The 25,219-nt window shown below is 41.0% G+C and overlaps 1 protein-coding gene across 3 annotated transcripts in view; it reads right to left on the bottom strand.

The window, feature by feature from the left end:
• LOC135476263 (autism susceptibility gene 2 protein homolog) overlaps window positions 1-25,219 on the bottom strand; it is a 181,887-nt gene that overhangs the window by 44,730 nt on the left and 111,938 nt on the right. For 2 of the 3 annotated variants that reach the window (XM_064756237.1, XM_064756236.1), the window contains exon 5: window positions 21,897-21,926. In XM_064756237.1, the coding sequence (XP_064612307.1) occupies window positions 21,897-21,926 (30 nt within the window). Of the gene's footprint in view, window positions 1-1,090; window positions 1,685-21,896; window positions 21,927-25,219 lie in introns of those variants that run through there. The other variant, XM_064756238.1, reaches the window with a different exon arrangement.

Raw genomic sequence — 25,219 nt, forward strand, 5'->3', positions numbered from 1 at the left:
GAGTCAGGAGTTCACTCCAGGCCATGCCTGACTTGATCTCTTCAGCACAAAAAATTGTCTTAATTTATATGAAATACATATGTATACACAAGCAAGCCACGAAATTATATTAGTTTCTGTATGAAAAGAAATTTCAATGAGAGCACGACATTGAAGTTGATCATCCAGTCCATGGCAGAGCTTCAAAGCAATCCTAGTAGCCTCATCCAGAGTAAAGCACCAATCACACATATCAAATAATAGCCTCATTTTAGTTCACATCGCTACGCCATTACAATATATGAAGGACAGCAAGCAGCAAAATTTGACAGCGACATGTATATGTCATCACTGTCACATCAACCTATTTCATGGGTTAAAAGGTAACAAGAAAGAACAAAATGTTAGCAGCTGTTTGTAATACAAGAACTGGAGCCTTTTCTTTTTTTGTGTTCGTGATGTGTTTCTTTTCGCTCGTTTCTCAACAAGCTGTTGGTTGCTGGCATCACTACAAACAATTACGGCTGTATTTACTTGTTGACTCGTCCAGATTCCAAGTCATAGCCTAACAGCGGCATCACGAGGGGTCGAATTTTGAGCATCCCAGAAACCCGTCTCTTCCTGTTACATGTCTGCCTCATCGAGTTGACAGACGGTGTTTATAAAAACTCTGGGAGTTGTGTCAGTAACCCTACAAAACAGGCCTTCCGCGGTGTCTGCCAAAGCGCACTGCAAACAAGTCGTTTGTTCAATCGTTCCCCCTGCTGAGAAGAATGCTGAAGCAATGTGCCACCTTGAGGGAAGCAGGGAGACAGGACCGTGCAGGGCAGGCTTTAGCAGAGTTTCTGAGATTCCCTAAGCAAACAGGGAAACAGCCTGGTCATGTCTTCAGAACACTGCAACCCTACAGTTACACAGCATGCATGGCCACCAAACAACCAACCTGGACATTTTCACAAAAGCTGCAAAAACCCTACAGAGTACAGAGTGAGATTACACATTCAGAGATGGCCCCTTAAGAACATTTGCTTTGCAGGTATGCATTTGAAATGAGAAGTGAATAAAAGCACCTTGATTTTAGCAGATGTACATGTATTCAAAATGGACTTACTGTATTCATAAAGCTGAATGAAAATCCTGGCAATGTTACTGTATGATCAGTTGAGGACAGGTACTTCCGAGAATTTGAAATCCGTGTATCACTCTCATCCCTTGGATTTCAGCCTGTGCTTAAAGGGACTGCATGTCCCCACATAATAATGAAGTGGAACACTTAAAGGAGAGGTAGAAACCCAGATAAATCCAAACAAATGGGAACACCTCTGTTGGGTACATGGAATCTTAAAAACCAAATCCTTGATCACGTGTATGGAGTATGGACTTCTTGACACTAGCTATCCAATACAAATGAAGTCTTTGCTTCAACTGTAATAATATTCCCCAATCTTGTTGTTTCCGTCCATGAGCACTGCAATCTTATTTGAAGTAAAATCCAATCACATAAATGATGCAGTGAATCATGCTAACACAATTAAACACTTTTCTTGTCATCAATAAAGCCTAGCAAAGATTCACATACAGAATCCCTTTCTCTCAAACAGGTCCTCTGAACAAGCCTGTGGGCACAGGATCAAATACACTCCAATCTTCAAAATATTCTGGTTTCTCTCAAACAAAGAATGTCGCTGCCAAGGTGCTAGAGAGCCACAACAACAGTTTGGTTTGGCTACACCTTGTGGGATTCTCAGTTTGGCCTGTCGTCTTTCTTCACACTGCCATGTTATGAGGCGAGAAACAAGCACCTCACATGCTCCCGGCTTCAAGGCTTCGCCCTAGACTGACTAGGCTGTGCCAGCTATCCCAGACCCATACAGGCAAGAACAAAGACTGACCCAAGAGGGGCCAGTCAGCCAGCCAGCAAGCTGTATTCAGCTAGGGGCCTTCACTCAGCAGGCTGGGAACATGGAATAGTGGGTTAGGGGCTGGCTGTGTGGCTTCAGGCTGTGTGTCAGGATGTAGCGGCTAACAGCAAGCTGGTATTAACTGCAGATGATCCCTCTGCTATTGAACGACCCCACTGAACACAGCCTAACACAAACAGCCCCAGGACAGGAGATTTTACCCCTCGTGTTATGTATTTACCCAGATACAAATCTCTTCTTGTAACACATACTAATAGCAGACAGTCAATCACTGGACAGCAGTAACATGCCTGCAGCTTATTGCTAAATGTGTGCTAAAATCAAAAGCTGGCAGACAGAATACACCTTTGTACCTTTTCTTTGTGTTGATATTAAAGACCATGGACACAAAAATGTCTTAAATACAGTCTTGCACATCTACAGTTGTAGGACTGATTTACTTTTGCTAATTTACATGTACACCTGGTTACAGATTTGTTAATATTCATCACTTCCACAACTGAAAAATAAGTAAACAATCTTATAAGGCCTCATAAAGTTATTTTATCTACGAGAACGTACTTGAAAAAAAAACTTGAACTTGTTTTCAAAAACCCATATATGTCGGTGCATCTTTTAAGTACGTATACGTATTACTTATACATATATAGCCTACTTATATTTACACATATATACCTACAATACCTTTCACTTCCTCTCTCCATCAGATGTTAAGCTTACTGGATTATTTCAGCTGAAGACTCCCTTGACATTATTCCAGCAGGTACATGTGTATTTAGAAGCACCTACATATACAAATGTCCTTAGTTAGCTGGGTGGCTTAGTATAAAAAAAAAAAAAAAAAAAAAAAAAAAAAAGAGAGAGAAAAAAAATGGTGAAATTACCTCCATGGACAGCAAGCCCATCATAGCCTCACCCTGGGTGATAAAATCAAAGGCTAGTTTATGTGGTGGACAGTCAGTCACACATGCCCCTGTTAAAGGCAATTTTAAAACCTTGACCAGAAATACAATCACCAAACAGTGGCCTGCAGTGTCATAAAGCTCCCAAGAGAGGCCAGGCCATCTGTTTTGGCTCCACATGAGAGCAGGTATTCAAGTGTTACCAACAGCTCAATGGCTGGTTCAATAGCCTGTAAAACTGTCCAGTCAAAGCCTGAGCGGCACTAGTGAGAGCCGGGCACAGCAGCCTCTAACCTTTTGTATCTCCATGTATGAAGAGGTCAGCAGTAATGAAACAGCAATTGGGGTGAAAGCTAATGCACCTTGAAATCCCATTTAGACTGGTCTGGGCCACTTCAGAAGTTGATGGCTTTATGTGCGTCTGTTTTGCAGTTAACACTAGCTGGTGTTGTCACGCTGACCCATAAACACCTTGACTAGCTCTCCGCCCCCTTGCTGTGTTAAGTCAGGGTTCAGTTCCCCAGACCCTTGGGGTCTGCCTGGTCTTTATTCTGGTCCCTCAACCAGCAATGATAAACACCTCTGTCAGCCATGCCTGAGCTAATTACAAACCATCACATCAAAAATTACAGGTGAGTCCTAAGTTGAACCCACCTGAGTTTGATCATTTAACTTCACAGGTACACTAGGTACTCCTTAATCCTGTCATTTACCTGAACATAACATTACAGCTCACGTAACAAAACACCGGAGAAGATCGTTCCGGATATTGGAAGGATCAAGTATAGGTATTAGCCCACTTAGGGATGTCTAAATCCACTCTATTATTAGTATAAAAAATACAGTGTCATTTAATCTGGTGGCAACTACCGGTCATTGAATAGAGTTAAAGAAAAGCGTGTACATGTAAATGAAAAGGGGGCCAGGAAGAATTCTAATCTGTTAATTTATTGAGTTCATACATACATAATACTTGGGGGTGGGGGTGATGGGGTGGGGCGCTGGAATTAAACAGCCAGCCAGCAAATGATATGACGTACATTAAAGAATGTATACAAGGAGTTAAGAAAAAATATACACATTGAACTTTCAAATCAATATGATCAGGGAATATTTACTGACATATTTATGCTCACTGCATTTCCCAGCAAGCTGGAATTGAGTCAGCTGGGACAAAGAAATATCACTTAAGTATTTTGCACATGTACAGCAAATGAACTGTACTCAGCGATATAAAACCCACACGTACGTACAAAATACAAGCAAATATCTCTATATATCACCGTTTGCACAAACTGCCTGACATTTGCGAATTAAAAATTAACTCAATATTAAATAACAAACAGCTAATAGATAAATCTATAATGCTCTATTTGCAAACCTGCCCTTCACATTAGCACGAATTATATCCTGTGCGCTTAATAAATATTGAAATAAAAAGCAAACACCTTTCACTCGGGTTGATCCTGAAGTTTTCCTCGCATACCTACAGGCTCAGTGGCAAACATTTCCCAGTATCATAGCCACGAATCCCGTTTCCCAAGCACTGGGCGAGACAGACAGTCCTCTTTTTCTATCCTTATACACCAATCACTCTTGCAAAATGCAAGTCAACCCGCTTTGTTTACATTCTTCTACAACAGCTTGTGGTTACTGAGTTATCTCCCTTTTGTCTGACAAAGGGTTTGCTTGGATCCCTGATAACAGAGAACATACTGATGTATGGCTCTGTCGATCTGCCTTCAGACAGCTTCACAAGTCACCAGTATTGCTCCCCATCAGAACCATAAACAAAGTAATCTGCACCGGGATCTGTAACACTGTGATAAGACTAATGTATCTCCCCAAAAGCTAACCCTTAAACATTACTTCCTAGAGCCTCTGTGCATCCACTGCTTCCCCATGCCAGGGTAGTCCTCTTAAAGGGGCCACTGACTGAGGTTTGCTGCTACAACCACAAAGCCTGACAGCTTCTGAAGTACACTCCAACCTGCGTAATGCACACCAACATGAATGTTCACACCAAAAACATGTATTTTCACACCAACATGAATGTTCACACCAACAACATGTATTTTCACACCAACATGTATTTTCACACCAACATGTATATCCACACCAACAAGAATGTTCATATCAAAAACATGTATATCCACACCAAAGACATGTATATTCACATTAAACTCCTGGTTCCAGGTTGTGCTAAAATGTGTTAAATGGGTTGTAATTCGTTACCCTCCTCGTAGGCTTGTACAAAGTATATTCTCTTTACTTTGCAAGATTTTATACTACGGTTATGCAAATAGTCATCAGGGATTAGACGGACACTGGGATGAAAAAGAGGAAACTATACATCGTACTTATAATTTTGACTCTTATAGTATTTCTGAATTAAATTCTAAACATTTTTCTGATGCATTTTTTTTCTTTTTTATAAATAAATAGGAATTCCTCCAAAAAGAGGACAAATTTCATGCCCAAGTATTGCATCATCTTCTCTTTGGCAGCTATCCTATTCACAGTTTTACATCTAACCTTAACCCTAACTCAAACAAATGAATATAAGACATGCTTTAGACTTTATGATACATGTTACTTTTAAGAATATCAACAGATGACACTTGTGGAAGCAGACACTGAGTCTCCTTCATAAGATTTGCCAAAAACCATCACTGTTCACCCAGTTCGTTACTTTATCTATAATGACTGAAGATTAAATTAGTTCACCAGTACTGCACATCACACAGGGAACAAGGGTGTTTGATCTGCTTTGAAGTGAACTGTTACCTACTTGAATTTATGCAGGATGAACTGAATGCATGAACAGTCCTAAAATGTTTGACAATTGGATCAGATGGACAGGAAGGCTGTGACAGAGTATACCTAATACACTGACACAAGGGATCAATCAAGGTATACGGTATACAGTCAAGAGAAGCAGACTAAGCTTGAGCAGCCGCCACGGGATCCCTGCGAGTCTATGACTGTCCTGGTAACGGCATGGCACTCACGCAGTATGCCAATCCAATCTGCGCCAGCCAAGAGCCATGGGATCATCAATTGCGGAGTTCTTCCTCCCATAGGGGGCCACCTTGCATTACAAGTAATGGAATTAGGGGCCTGAAATTAAGTCTGTAGTGAAGACAAACCCGGTCTGGCCATCAGAGCTGTGAATCCATTAGAAATCCATAGCAGGGCCTAACATAGCCTGGCTATAGGCCACTGAGTCTCTCTACATGCTCCAGTTCGGTCGATGGCAAATTGGATGCATGTCAAGCAGACTCCATCAGCCTGGACAAGTGATTGAAGTGGTCTTTGTGGGATTACGGTCTTTAAAATATCAATCTAATTTATGCATTCAGGAGGGCATGTGAGCGGCGAACTCTAAAGCCTGCGCGATCCCTCAGGGAGTGTATGTGCACGAAGGGAATAATTTCTCGCAATATCGATAATTGGTAAAGAACACGACACGGTGGGGCCCAGGGGGAAAAGCGAGAATGAGATACAAAGTGCGGTAATGAAGCCTTTAGACTGTTGAGCAACTTGATGGCTGCCCTTAATAGGGACAGAAGACAATGGAACCTTTCGAGCGGACATGAATACATCCTTCGTCCATGTAGCCATGTTGACATGCACACTCCCATTACCTATTTGAACTCATGATGCAATGAATGCTCAGGGAATAGTTCACATGCTAGTCAAAACCATAGTATTTCAACCTGATTAGATTTGAAAAAGTAAGCTAGGACAACATTTTTATTTCATTAGATAAACATAAAATTAAAATCAAATTCAAGTCCTGGATTGCTTTAGTGAGGTACTGCACATGAAAGATGAATTGTTTAAGTCTGATTGAATGCATAACGATACCTCACAAACTGAGCTGTCCGTCTACATATGGCCAAAGATATCGACCATTAACTGTGCATTAAGTTTTTTTAATGTTATGGCTAGATCTCAGATTTCAGCCCTTTACAGAATCTAATATTCAGCAGTTTAACATGGAAGAGTATTCATACTGAACAAATATACAAGACTAACAACTTACCAGACACATGTCCCATCCTGATCATAGAAATATTAGTAAATGATCCTCATTTTTACTTCCATTTCACCAAAAACAGATCACAGCGCTTCACTTTTTCTCAGCACAAAATTCCACATCATCCCAGTTAATCCTTTCTTTCCACTGGAGTCTAAAATCCTTGTTCTAAAGTTAAAACAACAAGACTGGTAGCAACCTCACAACAACAACAACAGCAGGACATGACCCTGATTCTCCCTGCACATGTGGTGGTTATCCCAGTCTGTCCGACACTGATGAGCTCTTCTGGTGGCTGCAGACCTGCCACAGGCACTGCTGCGGTGAGCCTCCTTAGTGTGCTCTACAGAGAAATGCTCCTATCTGAATAATTTTGCTATTCAATCGGCCCGTAGGCTCTCCCAGCCAACGATGGGCTCATTCTTACAACTAATGGCATAGCAAGCCAGATCATATTTGTATCCAATGGTCTTTCGTTGTCAGGTCAAGATGAATAGAGGAGGAAAAAGTGTGTTGATGGAAAGTGGGTTCGGCAAGAAGGGCTGCCGGGCCGATCAATAGGCCTATTGAATAACTCACAGCATAATCAGGCAAGATTGCCTGGAGCTTTGTTAGTCCGCTCGGTGGATGAAGGAAGTTTTCAGGAAAGAAAACAAACTGCTGATCAATGGCTGCAATTGATGTCGGTCAATGCGGCGCAAAGTGCCACTGAAATGATTTTGAAATGAAAACGACATGCATATTGTATAGCGGCATGCGATCAATGTGGCCATCTTAAGCTGGGCACCCGATTTGTTGAACGATCCCTGCGCGAGACAGGTGGAGAGAAACCGATATTCCATTGAACCAATGACACTTCATCTGTCGGAAGTGCCGTCTTTACTGTGCAGAGGCAAAGAAAAGTGCGCTTAGCTGGAGATAGAATGATGAAGTACTCCCTCTTGTCTCCCGGCTCTACTGACAGAAAAGAGGGAATTAAACTCGGGGAGGAAGTGGCTGTGTAGGGTTTGGAGAACGAGGAAAAAACAGAGTCGAGTTTGAAAGACTTGGCAGGTCTTTGTGGCTATGATAGCTCCATCAAGCTGAAGAGCATTGGTACACTATAAGCCCGGATTACTGGTCGCGAGCGGCTCGATTCCCCGGATCAGACGCCATTCACGGACAAGATCCGCACCCATATACGGACAAAAGATACCGGGAGTTTAGTCCCAGTTGAGGCAATACTGGTCCTGCCATAAAACTTGAGCAAAATGAGCCATTACATCTAGTCTAGACCAAGATTTAAACAGGCTTAAGTCCTAAATTAACCTTAGGTGGAGGACATGTTCGCTAACCAAGCTTTTCAGACACAGCCAAGTTAACCAAGCTTTTTCGGATATAGACACAAACAAAGGACTCTTCCCTAAAGGGTAATACAAAGAATGGTAACATAGGGGCGAGGAGGGGAGTAACGAAAGGTGTGCCGCAGGACAGCTGGAGATTAATCTACCATGCATAGCATGCCTCCCAGATCAAATGTCAGCAGATACTATGATGACTGAAATGTAACGGAATCAAAATGCTTATACATGTGGGTGAATTATGAGGTTAAAAACATAAACCACCCACAGAGAGTTACTCCACATTAATGGGCAAGGCAGTCATCGGAATGATAACATGTTCAAAGGAAGATGACAATTACAGCAACAAGAATACAAAGACATTCAAAGATTCTGAATTCGCAATTCATACCTGTGAGTTTTAATTTCCAATAATGTTTGTTATTGGTATAAACAAGGGTTATGAGAAACCCAGTAGCTCAGCCAATTAGTGCTTCAGTTCACACGACAGCCTAAACTGAATTAACATGTATAGTTTAACTAAGATAGTATGAAATTCTGTTTTGCAAGACTCAAGCCATATAAGACATATAAACACAAACACAAATCATCAATGAAGTACATGTACATGTGTAGCTTATAGAAACTGATCGTCCTGCATGGTTTTGCACTGGCTATAATTTTCAACATGAAATATATATATATCATATCATATATATCATACATATATGTATGATAAGTCCCAGTACTTGTTCATGCAAACAGTTGTGTGTAGAAACACACTAGTTTTGTGCTAGCCCTCAGGCAAGATGCCCTTATAGGGAAGAGCTAGTCGCGAGCGTGACTATGAATTAATACAGTCGCATTTACAGTGCCTGAAAAAACGGTTTGTTCTCTTTCATTAGCCCTGCGGGGGGGAAAGAGAGCTCGGCCAATGGTATTGATCACAGAGCTCGACTGCCGTCTGACAAAACCTAGCGGCTCGCTAATAACACAGTGTACTACAAATACATCAGTGCTAGCCATGCTTAATTTATCACATTATTCCGCGCAATATTGGAAATTGATAAGCGCTGAATGCCACAGAGGCTACAGTACTCTAGGGTAATAATAAAGGGTATTATAACTGCAGAGTACTTAGCAGGGGCGTAGAGTGAAGGGTACCGGGGGTCAATAGATATGTCAATACACTCGCTAGGGGGATACCTATCATTAAACCATCGAACCAGATACACAGTGTCATGTGACCCCCAGCCAAGTTCCACACAACAAGGTAGCACTACGTCAAATTGGTTCAGCCCAGCAGTGAACTCCAGCAGGATGTAAGCATGCTTGTGATGTTTTATTTAGCCACTGAATCAATATTCAGCGCTTTTTGATGACATAATAAATGACCAATGACATATATGCAGAAAAGAAGAATAATCATAGGTTCGAAAAAAAAAAAAAATCAAGGACAAAATAACCGGTTCGTGGAAGTGCAGCCTCCCGGCTTGAAACACATGACGAGAAGCCAAAACAAAAGGATGCAAAAGGGTTGAAATAATAAGGCTAACATGGAAACAAGCTAAAAACCCACAGCGGCAATTTTTGATTTGTGATGTTCCTTTTGTCAATTTTTTGCCTTTCATTTTCAAGCAATTTATATGATTTATTTTCATTGTTAAGCTAGTTTTATGGCATGTTGCCACCCATAGCATTTATCCATCAATTCTTACGAAGAAAAAAAATCCAGGGGACTAAAAACAGGACGAGGAAAAACAGTCAATGTGCACTCTGAGATGGGACGAAAAAATCTTCCATTATCGAAAATTACATGATCCTGTTGTCATGGAGACAAGCCATCAATTCTCTCCAATCTTTGATTCCTCATTTCTCAGTCCATATTTTCAGGAAGAAAAGCAGAAGAAAAAATCACTGCAGGAAATGTCGTTCAGATTTTCATTTAATAAATACACTGCCTGGGCATTCCCAAGTGGATTGACCTTGCAGGGGTATTCCAAAATCACATTGTATATGAACAGCTTTCAATATCACATTTGGAATGATTCAAGGCTATCAAAGAGGAAAACACTTGGATAAAATAACACTAGTCCTAAGCTGCCGTCGTTCAAAGCAAACCTAACTGCTGGGTGAATAATTTTGATATAACGATGCAAAGGTAAGCCAGCAGTGAACATGGATAGCAGAAAAAGATGGGCAGAAACTTTAAACACTTCAATGACTGGATTTATACAATGTCGTGGTTGCCAGTTACGTAACAGGAAAAATTGATATATACTCTAAATCCAAGGATACATATAATTACATGTATGGCATACTGTAAATTTGAACCCATTACTATATATATCAAAATTTATACAGCAGCATACAGCTGAAATGCCAAAACGAAACTGTTCACCTACTGTTTAGACTGAACATGGCTGACAGAAACTAGTGCTCTTTTTAATATATTAATTGATAAAAACTGTAAATCATTGGTCTACTGTAATGCTGTTGTTAATAGCATTTCAATATCCCAAAGTATATCTTGGCATCCGCCTGTATTAGCTGACCAAATTCTCACTAGATCAACTGAGTTTTCTTTTTAAACTTTTCTTGTACAAGTGTTACAGTGTCCCACCTATAAGTGACATGTAAACTAATACTACCTGTTAGGACCACCCTCTATTTACTACTTATAATTACACTCTCAGCCAAGACATCATTCCCACGGGGTGAAGTTTAGTGGGCTGGACACAATAGGCGATTTAAAAATAGCCACCGGGGGGGGGGGGGGGGGGGGGGGGGGGGGGGGAAGGGCGTGTTAAGAGGGCAATGGGAAAATTTGGTTAAAATATGCTCAGAAAAGAAGGAGTTGCTTTCCTATTGAACAGATGGGTACTTGTGACTGGGGGATATTTCACTAGCTGTTTACAAGGCTAAATTCGTGCAACCCTAGTAAAACTGACGAAAGCCGTGAAGTGCCCAAATTGTGCAGGGCCGTCCTTCGGCCACTCAAGAATCCGTTGAAGCGTTCCAGATGACAAACCCAGCACTACTGCTCCAACTCTCTGAACCCTGTCACTTAATAAGAGGTCTTAATGTGCGGGCGCCTACCACCAGCTTGCTGTGAAATGGGCAGGACAATTACCAACCTATGAATGGATTTGATGCTTAATTTGTCAGCTTGCCACTGGCTTGGGACAGGGCGCTTCCCATGGGGACGAGAGATAGCTGACTTAACCCTGATACATGCTTATTACCATGACAATGAGCTAGACCTCCCTGATGACTATGGCAAATGCACAAAGACATTCATACATACCAGCTATTTACAATTAAAGGCTTGAGTTTTCTTGCCTGTTCAAATGATTGATGTGCTCAAGATGTGCAACGTAGCAGTATCCACACATTTCTTAACAAATACAGACACATGTTCTCCGCCAAGTTCTCCAAAACTTACCCAGAAAATTAACAACACATCCCAGAAATTTGTACAACTTTTGATCTACAAACTATGTATTCTAATCTGCTACTGTTTTACTGTGTACGCTAATGTACAACACAGCTCTCAATCTTGAAATTAAGGACTGCATGTAACACATCATGTTTCTTTAACATCACAAAAAAATAATGTCAAATTCATTTTATCCTTGCTGGTATAAATCTGAGGCATCAAATAATTCATGCTAGGTGAACAAATACACAAAAGTCCACGTGATGAAAGTGGGTCATAAAAAGACACAAACAGTGCAGAAAATTAATCCAGGAGAAAAAAAAACAGCATCTTTTAACATAGTATCTAAGTTTACCAGTCAATTACGCTTAAGATTTACAGAGCACAGTATATATTTGTTCTGTCATCTGAAGATATATTCTGTAATATTTATGGCTTACATCAGAGGATAATCAGGGCAGTTATGAGTTAGAGACATAATAAATCCCCAGCTGTAAGTGTCATAAATTAACCTCAACCATGCATAAGGATTCTTAGATTTACTTAACACCCATAAATGTGTAAGGCGCTCCATAAATCTTTTATATCAGTGTCAAAAATGAGTAAATACACAAACCCTCTGGTCAGAGAGGATCGCTATTATCTATCATGCACCAAATATGGAGGGTATAAACTTTTTGTTTTAGAAAAGGGGAAGAGAGGGCTGCCTGGAAACAAATTTTTTCATTCCAATTAAATCATTCCAATTAAACCTTATGTAACCAAAACAATCATAATACCTGTCAACACTTTGATCACATTTAAAACTGAATATATGTCCTAAGTTCAGGTGAAATCTGTCTAATACAACATAGCACATGAAAGCCAGGTTTAAAATAACTGCGTGCAAATTGTAAAGTACACAGTACTTTATTTTCTCAACCTTTCTGCATGTGAAAGAGTAATTTATGCACATTTTTTTTGTCTGACTTAAAGACAAAACTACATTTGTTGGATTCACCTTTTCAGGGCTTCACAAAAAGTATAATTTTATCAGTCAGCACAGGATAAAGTCTTCAGAATATGCTTGAATAAACGCCTTGTGAACATGTGAAAATGTCGAAGATTTACAGTATACGCAATAAAAGGCATTTCAAATTGTGCACAATTTTATTCACAATCTCCATTGGATCATTTTGCATTTTCTTCTGTATAATTATACATTTTGAACATTTCAGAAATCTCCAAAGGGAACTGATCTAATTCAGAACTCAGAGCTTCAAAAGACCTTTCCAACGAGTCATGTTATGTTTGTCCAATGTCATGTGCAATTCTCTGAAATGTTCTATTCTTGTTTCATGGGACAAAAGCCTTTTGCTTTTGTGTGACATCTGATACCACGACGTGCGCATGGTCACAAATAATGACCTCAAACCGATCCGCCATGCACCATTAATTGAAACGATCAACGTACATATGAAATTTAGGTAATCTGGCTTGTGGACATGAACAAGGATAAAGAAATTGCACTAGACAAGTCTTTAACTGCTGATCAATGTATCTCATTAAATACGTGTAATGCCAAACAAATGTACAGCGCAAGGAGCTGCTGTTTTACAGATGGAAGGATATTCTCGTAAACAATGGCAATTGGCATTTAATTAATTAGACAGCCTCCTGCTGAATGCATCTCTAGCAACCGTAAACATGTCAGAAGCCTTAACCATCTAAATCTGCAGTCCCTCTCTAGATGCTAATTTTACTGACACTGTATTACATAATACCTTCATCTAATTTATTTCCCCCCATTCAAGCACGCTATCAGCCGTGAGCTGTGTGAAAAAATCTGATTAATGTAGTCGCTAAAAAGAAAAAAGACAAAAAAGAAAAGAAAAAGAAAACCTTTAACTGTCAGAAAGAAACATGTCAGGCAGCTAGTTCAAATCTTCTGTGGCAAATACATCCTCCGGGTATCCAGAATTTTAGAGATGAATGTTGTGCCTTTTTTTTTTTTGGAAGGCTCTCTCTCCAATCTTCAAATAAAATGCCTTTCGGCACATTCTCATTTCAAAAGTACAAAAACGAGTGGAGATCTTGAAAGCTGAAGTGCCTGCAGCCCACACTGATAACATTTGGTGTTTATTCGCTCAATATCTCTTGTTCTTTTTCTCCCTTTGCAAGGATTTCTTTTCCTCCTTTGCCCACTTTTTGTTGAAATTAACTTATTCTGCTTCACCAGCTATGATAATCATTGATAATGCAAGGAAAGATAACCCTTGGCCAGAGGCAATTTTTTTCCACTCCGACAGCCTGTTGTATTATAAATGTGAAAACATCTTGCCACAAGGGACATGCTTCACTCGTTAATTATTTAGCAGAGAAACATCTTTTCTACAGCAAACTCTCATTACTGTATCACAGGCTGATTTTAATTGCTCATTCTCAGATAATGTCAACATCACTGTGCTGAGCTTCTGGTGGAACTAGTCTTCTACTCACTAATCCCTATTGTAAACAAAGACAGCCCATTCATTTCTCCAGAATCCGACCAAACCACAGTGAGCCACACTGACAGCATTCTGAGCACATTCAGAACTATGGCTTTTGCTTCCTAATGTTCTTCAGCTATCACATCAGTGTGGGATAGACAAATCTCATTTATTATCTCTAGTAACATAAACAGTTATGAGTTTAGATTCGGCTCTACTGAATTTAACAGCATGAACAATGACAGTTCGAGTTCACAGGTGGATGGACAAAGTTTCACATCAGTTACAAGTATGCAGGGAAAAGACTTCCAGGTAGACAGAGAATGTCTTATGTGTCATACAGGTAGACAGGGAAAACCTTGTGTGACTTATAGACAGATGAAGCCCTGTGTGAGTTACAGGTAGACAGGAAAGCCTTACATGATATACAGGTAGACAGGGAAAGCCTTTTAAACGTGAGTTACAGGTAGACAGATAAACCTTGTGTGAGTTACAGGGAGGCAGGGAAAGCCTTATGTGAGTTACAGGTAGACAGAGAAAGCCTTGTAAACACAAGTTACAGGTAGACAGGGAAACATCACGTGAGTTACAGGTAGACAGGGAAAGCCTTGTGTGAACTACAGGTAGAAAGGAAAGCCTTACATCATATACAGGTAGACAGGGAAAGCCTTGTAAACGTGAGTTACAGGTAGACAGATAAACCTTGTGTGAGTTACACGTAGGCAGGGAAGGCCTTATGTGAGTTACAGGTAGACAGAGAAAGCCTTGTAAACACAAGTTACAGGCAGACAGGGAAACATCACGTGAGTTACAGGTAGACAGGGAAAGCCTTGTGTGAACTACAGGTAGAAAGGAAAGCCTTACATCATACACAGGTAGACAGAGAAAGCCTTTTAAACATGAATTACAGGTAGACAGGGAAAGCCTTGTAAACGTGAGTTACAGGTAGACAGATAAACCGTGTGTGAGTTACAGGTAGGCAGGGAAAGCCTTATGTGAGTTACAGGTAGACAGAGAAAGCCTTGTAAACACAAGTTACAGGTACACAGGGAAACATCACGTGTGTTACAGGTAGACAGGGAAAGCCTTGTGTGAACTACAGGTAGAAAGGAAAGCCTTACATCATATACAGGTAGACAGGGAAAGCCTTGTGTGACTTATAGACAGATAAAGCCCTGTGTGAGTTACCGGTAGACAGGAAAGCCTTACATGATATACAGGTAGACAGGGAAAGCCTTGTAAACATGAGTTACAGGTAGACAGGGAAAGCCTTGTAAACACAAGTTACAGGTAGACAGGGAAAGCCTTGTAAACACAAGGGAAAGCCTTGTAAACACAAGTTACAGGTGGACAGGGAAAGCCTTGTAAACACAAGTTACAGGTAGACGGGGAAAGCCTTGTAAACACAAGTTACAGGTAGACAGGGAAAGCCTTGTGTGAACTACAGGTAGAAAGGAAAGCCTTACATCATATACAGGTAGACAGGGAAAGCCTTGTAAACGTGAGTTACAGGTAGACAGAAAAGCCTAACATGATATACAGGTAGGCATGGAAAGCCTTGTGTGAACTACAGGTAGAAAGGAAAGCCTTACATCATATACAGGTGGACAGGGAAAGCCTTGTAAACGTGTATTACAGGTAGACAGAAAAGCCTAACATGATATACAGGTAGGCATGGAAAGCCTTGTGTGAACTACAGGTAGAAAGGAAAGCCTTACATCATATACAGGTGGACAAGGAAAGCCTTGTAAACGTGTGTTACAGGTAGACAGAAAAGCCTAACATGATATACAGGTAGGCATGGAAAGCCTTGTGTGAACTACAGGTAGAAAGGAAAGCCTTACATCATATACAGGTGGACAAGGAAAGCCTTGTAAACGTGTGTTACAGGTAGAAAGGAAAGCCTAATATGATATACAGGTAGGCAGGGAAAGCCTTGTAAACGCAAGTTACAGGTAGACAAGGAAGGCCTTATGTGACTTACAGGTAGACGGGGAAAGTATAACCTTACTTACAGGTGGAGATGGAATGCCTCACTTGACTTTCAGGTAGAAAGGGGAAGCCTTATTTGACTTGCAGGTAGACAGGGAAAGCCTTACCTCACTTACCGGTAGAGAGGGAATGCCTTGTAAATGTGAGTTACAGGTAGACAGGGAAAGCCTTATGTGACTTACAGGTAGACAGTGAAAGCATAACCTTACTTACAGGTGGAGATGGAATGCCTCACTTGACTTTCAGGTAGAAAGGGGAAGCCTTATTTGACTTGCAGGTAGACAGGGAAAGCCTTACCTCACTTACCAGTAGGGAGGGAATACCTTGTAAATGTGAGTTACATGTAGATAGGGAAAGCCTTACTCGACTTACAGGTGGAGATGAAATGCCTTACCTGACTTACAGGTAGACAGGGAAAGCCTTATATAATTTATAGGTAGACAGGGAAAGACTTATGTGATTTACAGGTACAAAGGGAAAGCCTTGTAAATGTGAGTTGCTGGTAGACACGAAAAGCCATACATGTCTTACAGGTAGACAGGGAATGCTTTACGTGACCTACAGGTAAAAGGGAAAGCTTTAGATGACTTGAAAGCAGTCAGGGAAAGCATAATATGACTTGACCGTAAGTGGGAAATCTTAACATTTCTTTGGAGAGACTGTACAAAAGAAACACCAAATCCAGAAGAAAGTTGTAACCAGTGATTGACTACACTTAAGGCTGTGAAAAGATGATTAGTATCTACAGCAAAAAGGAAGGTTTGAGGTCACAATAGGCTCCTGTAAAATTTTCAACCCAGTTCTTTTACATAAACAATGATTATTCTATGACAAACAGAAACCCTGGAGAGTCCTGCTGCAAAAACTATCCATTCCAGCCAAAGAAAAATGAACCTGGTAAAGGCTCTGATAAATTCTCTTATATTAACTCAATTTTGTCCTCAGTACCCGCCTCAGTGAAATGCCAGTCTGTGACAAGGTCTCACACAAAGATAGCGGTTTACCGCGGCAAAAACCCGGCTTGAGAACAGCGGGTAAAGGTATTAGGCCCCTTCTAATGGAATACAGTAGTAGCTAGTAATGGCTTTAGATTAACAACCCTAGGGAAATTCAGGCTTGGTCGGGAAAATCAAATTTAAACCTAAAATTCCATTTAGCCTGTCATGAGGGAGTAAAAACCTCCACCTGCCGCACGTCCCAAGTACCCGTACTCATTCCAATTACAATCAACTTCCCTCGCCGGACCGGCAAATGTGAGCTGATGTATTTTGGTTATTTTTCCGTGGCTCGGAGCAACTTTATTTCATGAGCTCCCTGGAGACATTAAGTGTCAGCATTTGTGCCAACACACATTAAAATGAGGTTTTCTCCCAGCAGTGGAGTCGGCTGGGCTGTATACCATTTCCTTGCTCGTCCCATGTTAATTCCCCTAATGCCCCCATCTTAATGTCTAGCCTGGTGAGAATTTGCAGGGCCGCAGGCGCTCCTTAGCGTACGGCTACGTCCCCCTCCAGAACGGCCCTTAGACAGAGAGCTCTATTACTAACAGCACTGCGGGGACCAGCCAAATGTTATGTCAAATTGTCAATAAAAGCCGTCCTGCTCACTGATACAAAATAACGACAGGATATTCTCCACTAAACTACATCTCAGGAGGGAGGTCCCCGCAATGCAAGCCGAAAGCGGAAATTTATGACTCATTTTCTCAGCCAATAAAAAAAAAAAAAAAAAAAAAGATAAGAGAATGGCAGTCTGGAGCTAAACACCTCTACCATGATCCTCCCAATAATACACATTTCTAGCCATCTTAAAAACACCCATTCAAGATAAAGAGGCAGGAGGCATTAACCTTAAAATCTTCAAAAAAAAAGAGCAAAACCCTAGTTAATCCCAAGACTGACAAATAAATCATCACCTTCCAAGCATCTTTTGGAACAGCTTGCTTTTCAGAAATTCCTTTTATCTTTTTCCCTCTATGCATATATCGCAGTGAAAAACAACAACAACAACAACATCAGCAGTAATGAAGTCGAGGAAACAATCAAGCGTGCTAAATTGGCAGATTACCACTGAGGATGCTGGTTTCTTTTTTTTTTTTTTTTCCTTCTTTTCCCTAGAAAGTCAAATCCACAATCTGGAACAGAACAGGCGGCTTATCGACCATGTCCAATGGGTTTACATTAATCATACTGCAGAAGTAACTCTGCCTCATAAAAAGCATCACATGTAGGAATATCGTCATGGCGATCATTACCGGCCCATAAATTCTGCAAAAGCTTTCTCCTAAAGAACAGCTTCACCGTTGTCTCCTTGATTTGGGCCCATTTCATTCCTACCACGCTTCGGCATTATCTTATTAACCGGCTGTATAAACACAGTATCAAACTAGCCAGTTGTCAAGGTATTAATTGGTCACGCTACAGATTGCACACAATTCTACCATCATACAGTTGTGCCCGCCATGCGAGTCATGTAAAACTGTAACATCCAGAGCATGCCTTGGAGGGGCTGTAGGCTATATCTGAGAATAACAAATGCATTGAATGCTCAACATAGTCTACATGTACTGGGTACCACACTGGAGGCACATCCATAGCTGTCTGTCCACCCCTATATATATACATACATAGCACTAAGGGCAATTATATACATACATAGCACTAAGGGCAATTATATACATGCCTTATCCGTAAAAAGACAGATGGTACTGTTCACATACATGCAACAAATGAAAATCAACCTTGATATGAAATCTAAATATGTAAACATATAAACGCAGCCTGATCTGATCTTAGTATGCCTGACACTGACTGACATGCAAAATAAAGATTGAGGCTGCTGCCATCAATGTTCTTTCTTTTTGTTTTTTTTTTTGTTTCCAAAAGACAACAACAACTTGACTTTAAGCTCACGATTTTCAGGTAATGAATATCTGTCATCTTTTAGACGCTATGCCAATAATTGCCAACTTCAATTTTCCACAGATTGACAAGCTCAAATACTGCCTTTTATTAACAGTGGAACAAAAAAAACACATCCTATCCCAGTTGAAGCTTCACAACAGATTTAAAACCAATTGCCAGCTAAAGTAGGCAATAAGCACAAAAAACCTGGAGCAGCAAAATTGTAGTTTAGAGCTGTGTCTTGAAAGAGTAGACTATGCACTTTCGAGAAAGAACACGAAACCGCTTTTTCACCCTAAAATTGCCAAGGACAAGAAAGCACCAGCCACTGGTTTAACACAATCTTTTTTCTTTTGACAGCGGTTGATTTTTCAGAACCATTTGCGGCGAAAAGAAATGAAGATAAGAGAAAATTTCCTGAACAATCTCTGGATAAATCGATACTGACACTCAAAGCCAAAAAAAACTCACACACATATCTTACTCAAAGAGTCTTTGTCTTCAGCCAAAAATCTTAAATGCATGAAACAATCAAACTCTACAAATCATGGATTTTCAATCAACCACAAACCCTTCAAATCCTAATAAACTTCAGGGCAATGTTTTTCCTGACTTCAGCAAGTTCCGTTTGCCTCTCAAATCATGTGCCTACGCAATCCAGGTATGGGACCAGTTCACAAGAAGAGATGGGACACTACAATCCATTTGTCACCTTCTTAAGGCACCCTTTAAGAATTCCACCCAAAAATGACACTTAACAAAGATTTACTCAAAACAGTTCCTATAAATAATGAATTTACACAGAGGTGGAGGAACATTGTGTATTTCCCATCTACTCCGAAGCCGGGATTGACCTTCGATCTCTTTTGTCTTAACGACTGAACAACAACCATCTTACCCACTTTGCCATGACCTGTATGTCCAATTCCCATCCTCTAAACCTATTAGCTGTACTGTGTATATGCACACATCAATCTATAATTCCGTTTTAGGCAATAAAATAAATTATAGGAATATTCATATCCAGTTCCTACTGTTTCAAAATAATGTTTCAGCAGCAGATTTCTGCCACGTCCTTTGTCTGATACCTAGCCTTTGGAAGATGGTTTCCTAGAACCTCTTGCTGGTTTCCTCCACTCAAAATCCTGGCAGTTGTCCCCAAAGTACATGTATATAAGCTGTTTTTTTTTTTTTAGAAAAGCATTCGAGCTTGACCAAAGCCAAAAAATATATAAATAAATATAACTGCAAACGTCTGATCCAAATTTTGAATATTGAGGAATATTGATACAATGTTATATTTGACATCTCCAGGGTTAGTACTAATTTCGCTCAGTTCATGTATGTACATGTATATGAAGAGACAAACTGCTTACAGCCACTGATTAATTTGAAATCTGTGACTGCTCAGTAACGCCCATGATCTGCTACTCAGCAAACAAAATAAGTGTATGTGTACCATCTGAACAAATTCCAAACAGGTACCTCCCAGGTAAGCATTTATACACGTCCCTTACACTTCTTACCACGCATAAATTTTTTAAATTAATTTTAGTGTAGAGAATTCTAGATCAACAGAATCTTATGATCACACCATAGTGTCAGCTCATGAAACAAGCCCACAACACTGTTAGCCTTCCACTCCCATCATACATTCGAAAGACGAAATCTTTTATTCTTCGCCCTTCAAAACACTGAATGCTTTATTCTTTGCCCTTCACACTCACTGAAAGGTTTGCAGGCTGTATTACAAATTAGGGCAGCTCTATTTTAATGTAGAAGCAGATCTGTTCATTTCAATGATTTTTTTTGCAATAGCTCGAGTTATTTCATGCCCATGGTGCGACATGAAGTCAAAATGGATTCCAGTCTTCAGAAGCAGTTTTTAGCTTGTAAAATCCGTGTAAATACAGCTAATTATACAACTCATAAATCACTTTTACACTGCATAGCTTTGTACCAAAATACGAATAAAGAGCCCATTTTATCACCTTCCTACAGAGCAATGTCAATGAATTACATCTAGGTCAATGCATTCTACTAACCGCTTTATAACCGGATTACCAATTCAGGTACTAAACAGTCACTACAGGCTTTGGCAGCTTGCTCAGACTATGTGCATACATAACTCAGTGTTGAACAACAAACAGCCTCAATCACACACAGGTATTCTCCAGTTCCTCTGGACAGTTGTACACATACATGTACAACATACTTCGTCTTTCTGCAGGCTTACACAGGAGACACTGGAAGCTTTGATATCATGGCTACTGCAGTATAAAATCCACATTAGCGACCAAAAGGCTGAGGTATCACTTTTTGGCTCACCTGTCACCTATGTACACACGCTTGCGGCCTCACACTCGCTCACCCTCCACCAGTCACGGATGAGCGCCCAGGGGGGTCACTTTATGTGATCTCCCCAGGGTGATATTGACCCACTTGTTCCCAGGTCTCCCACATTTGTCCGCCAAACAACAGAGAAAACACAGCCCACAAACTGATTGGCACAATGATAAAGGTGGTGACAAAAGGTACCTGCTGGACTCCTAATAGTCAGGGCAATGGTTTAAGAGCTTTGCCCACACAGGGTGCACAAAGAGGTGTGTAACATGGTGTGATTTGTGGCTCGGGTCCAGCTATGACTCCTCTGTCAGGCAAGGTTAAGCCTCCTCCTGTCTGCGCCCTGGGACCCTCTAGGCCCAGTACAGTAATAGCGGGTTGGGCCGCTTAGCCTTGACTGTCTGTGGGACTGGTTGAGTCACAGACCTAGCTCACTCAATGCTACAGATACACATCTCAATACAAAAACCCTTCAGCTTATACAACTGGCAAAAATGTCTCGTATCCACACCACCATAAACGGGTCGGACAAGACAAAACAGCCACACGTACCCACGCTCACTGACAAACATTTCAATTGTACTCACCCGATCATCTTCGCTCCGCTCGCTGTCACACTGCAACGAAACAAAACAACGCTCATGAATATTGGAGTTGGAGAAGGAGGTAATGGCTGCGCCGTGCTAAGGACAACTAGCATTGTGGGATAGCCTGTGATCCGCTCCTCAGGGCGATGTTGATCGAGGACCAATCACTACGAGGTGTGAACTCATCCATCTTTCCTCCCCTATAATAGCATGTTAGACCAGCAGCCCGAGGCAGGTCAACCGCATTAGCCAGCATTATAAGCACGAAGCCCCTCAGTGTGTCTGGCGCAATCATTTGCCATTAACATTCAACTTCACAAACACACGCTGGAGATCTCTATTCAGAATCGGAACTTCAGCTTCCTTCTAAAACAAGCCCCTGGTGTCTAGTACATTGCTCTTGAAGCCTGATTGTTCAGTATTGACAAATAACGAGGTCTTAGTAGCGACTAGATCTAGGTAAGGACAATTGACTGTCTTGACAGAACTGAACAGTCAAAGGCATCTCCTTTTGCCTTAACTCACTGAGTAAACGTTTTGTCTGTAGTCATAAGCTTAAGAACTATAAACTTGTGCCTGAAGCCTTGCCATGGCACGATCCTCTTCCCTGGATCTGGAGTGGTCAGTACACATGACTACAGCCCCAAAGACTTGACGTACAGACTGGACAGCCAGTATTGGTCATTGATCTCTGATAGCCACGCGGGATAAACCTACACTGATCTACATGTAGCCGGCAATTCAATTTGGGTCAGCGAGGATAAACGTCTCTGTCTTTCTCCTGGCTATTCATCATCCCCAAAGGTATTCCCTGTCAGTATCCTGTGCTAAAGGCACAGGAGATCCCCGGTCTACAATTCCCGAGGCCCCAGGAGCTGCCAGGGAATTTATTAGCCTGTACTCATCAAAAGAAGTTCAAATATCAGGCTTACAAACTAGAGAAGAAATTAATACTTTTATTTTTAGCACTTTTCTCTTTCTCCGAACCCTGTCATATAAATTTTGTGTAATTTGATTCTGCAAGAATGGGATAACACCTTGCTCTTTTTTTCTTTTTTCTCTAGGAAAGTGAAACAGTTGAACACTCCTCTTTCACCGCCCTGAAAAAAATACAAGCAGCCTGAATGCATAATGTCCCATTCCTAAATACACCTGTTTACACCTGCCTCCCTTTCCCATGCTGTGTGAGAACCATTCCTAAATACACCCGTTTACACCCGCCTCCCTCTCAATAACTCTCCAATGCTGTGAGAGAATCATTCCTAAATACACCCGTTTACACCCTCCTCCATCTCAATAACCCTCCCATGCCGTGTGTGAATCATTCCTAAATACACCCGTTTACACCCTCCTCCATCTCAATAACCCTCCCATGGGGTGTGAATTATTCTTAAATACACCTGTTTACACCCGCCTCAAATCAATAACTCTCCCATGCTGTGGGAGAATCATTCTTAAATACATCTCTTTACACCCGCCTCCCTTTCAATGACTCTCCCATGCTGTGTGAGAATCATTCTAAAATACACCCATTTACACCTGCCTCCCTTTCAATAACCCTCCCATGGGGTGTGAATTATTTCTTAAATATACCCATTTACACCCTCCCTCTCAATAACCTTCGCATGGGGTGTGTATCATTTATAAATACGCCCTCCCTTTCAATAACCCTCCCAGGCTGTGTGTGAATCATTCTTAAATACACCTGTTTACACCCGCCTCCTTTTCGATAACTCTCCCATGCTGTGTGAGAATCATTCTTGAACACACCTGTTTACACCTGCCTCCCTTTCAATAACCCTCCCATGGGGTGTGAATCGTTCTTAAATTCACCCGTTTACTCTCTCCCTCTCAACAACCGTCCCATGGGGTGTGAATCATTCATAAATACGCCCGTCAGCACCTACCCTTTCTCTCATGATTCCATGCTGTGTGCGAATCATTCCTAATTATACATGTCTACACCCCTTCAATAACTATCCCGTGCTGTGTGTGAATCATTTCATAAATATACCCATCAGCACCCTCCCTCTCTTCCACAATTCCATACTATGTGTGTGAATCCTTTCCAAATCGGTAACCCCTCCATGCTGTAAGTGAATCATTCCTAAATACACCCGTCTACACCCTCCTCTCTAACCCTCCACAGTTGCGTGCTCACATGACGTGCAAAGAGGCATTCACAACCTCAAATGAAATATGATCAAGCTATCAATGTCACAACATCAGGCAATTAAAGGCCTACAGAGACATCTATAATTCATGGGGTTCTGCAAAGGAAAAACTGGCTGCTACAATATCTGCACAGATTGCAAATCAGTGGAAGGGACGCCCAGCACTGCTGGAGCCACACCAGGGTCTGTCATTGGCTGAATGACCTCCCCTCAGTCATTGGATCCCTCAATAGACAGTTACCGGCCAATTACAGTAACCTTATAACCGATGACAGCTGACCACTGCTCATGTCTTCCTATGTCTTCAAACCACAACAGCCACTGCTCTGCACGACATCTGATTGGCTATAATGCTGACGGACAGATCCAACCATGTTTCATCATCAAATCCAATCCCAGCTGTCCATCATAATCAGTTTACAGTTTTAAGTAACAGAACACTAAATACCGCTTAATCATCCCCTGCAGCAAAAACCTGTATAACTACTCCCTAGACTTTCTCTTTTTCTTTCTTCGTTTTTATTCAAATACAGTATATAAATAAAGAAATGCCCTCTTAACATTATAAAGGACTGTGTTCAGTCAGGAGATTTAAACCTACACTATTTCACTTGTATCACAGCAATCAGTTATACTTGTGGAGAAAATAAAGCAACACCTTCGCAAACACTGCATTCCTAGGCATTAAATTTTTGCACAATGCTTGGAAGCAAGATATGCATGAAAATTCATCATTTCACACAACAAAACTGTAGTAATATCATCTTGAACTTAAAATCCACAGAGTGTAACATAAAAGCATGTAAAAAGAAAGAAAAACATAAAAAATAAAAAAAAAAAAACACACACACATATAAAAAAGTTGTTCAAATATCTATGAACCAATAGGCCAGAATGGGCCAAAGATGTTTTCAATGGGCAGTTCTGTGAGAAACTGGCTGGGTATCTGATAACATGTTATTAAAGCTGTGATCCCAATCAATGTGCACCCTAGGGTGACTTTATCAGCGACTTTGGGCAAACTTGGATTGCTGCCAGACCACTTTTCCACACGGACCCCACAGGGAAATGTGTTAAGGGCGTATCATCCACACTAGGAACAAGTGGTTTAACGATTGATGGTCGCCGTCCATCTAAGGTAGGCTTTGA

This window comes from Liolophura sinensis, chromosome 10, assembly GCF_032854445.1.
Source record: "Liolophura sinensis isolate JHLJ2023 chromosome 10, CUHK_Ljap_v2, whole genome shotgun sequence".
Classification (NCBI taxonomy): domain Eukaryota; kingdom Metazoa; phylum Mollusca; class Polyplacophora; order Chitonida; family Chitonidae; genus Liolophura; species Liolophura sinensis.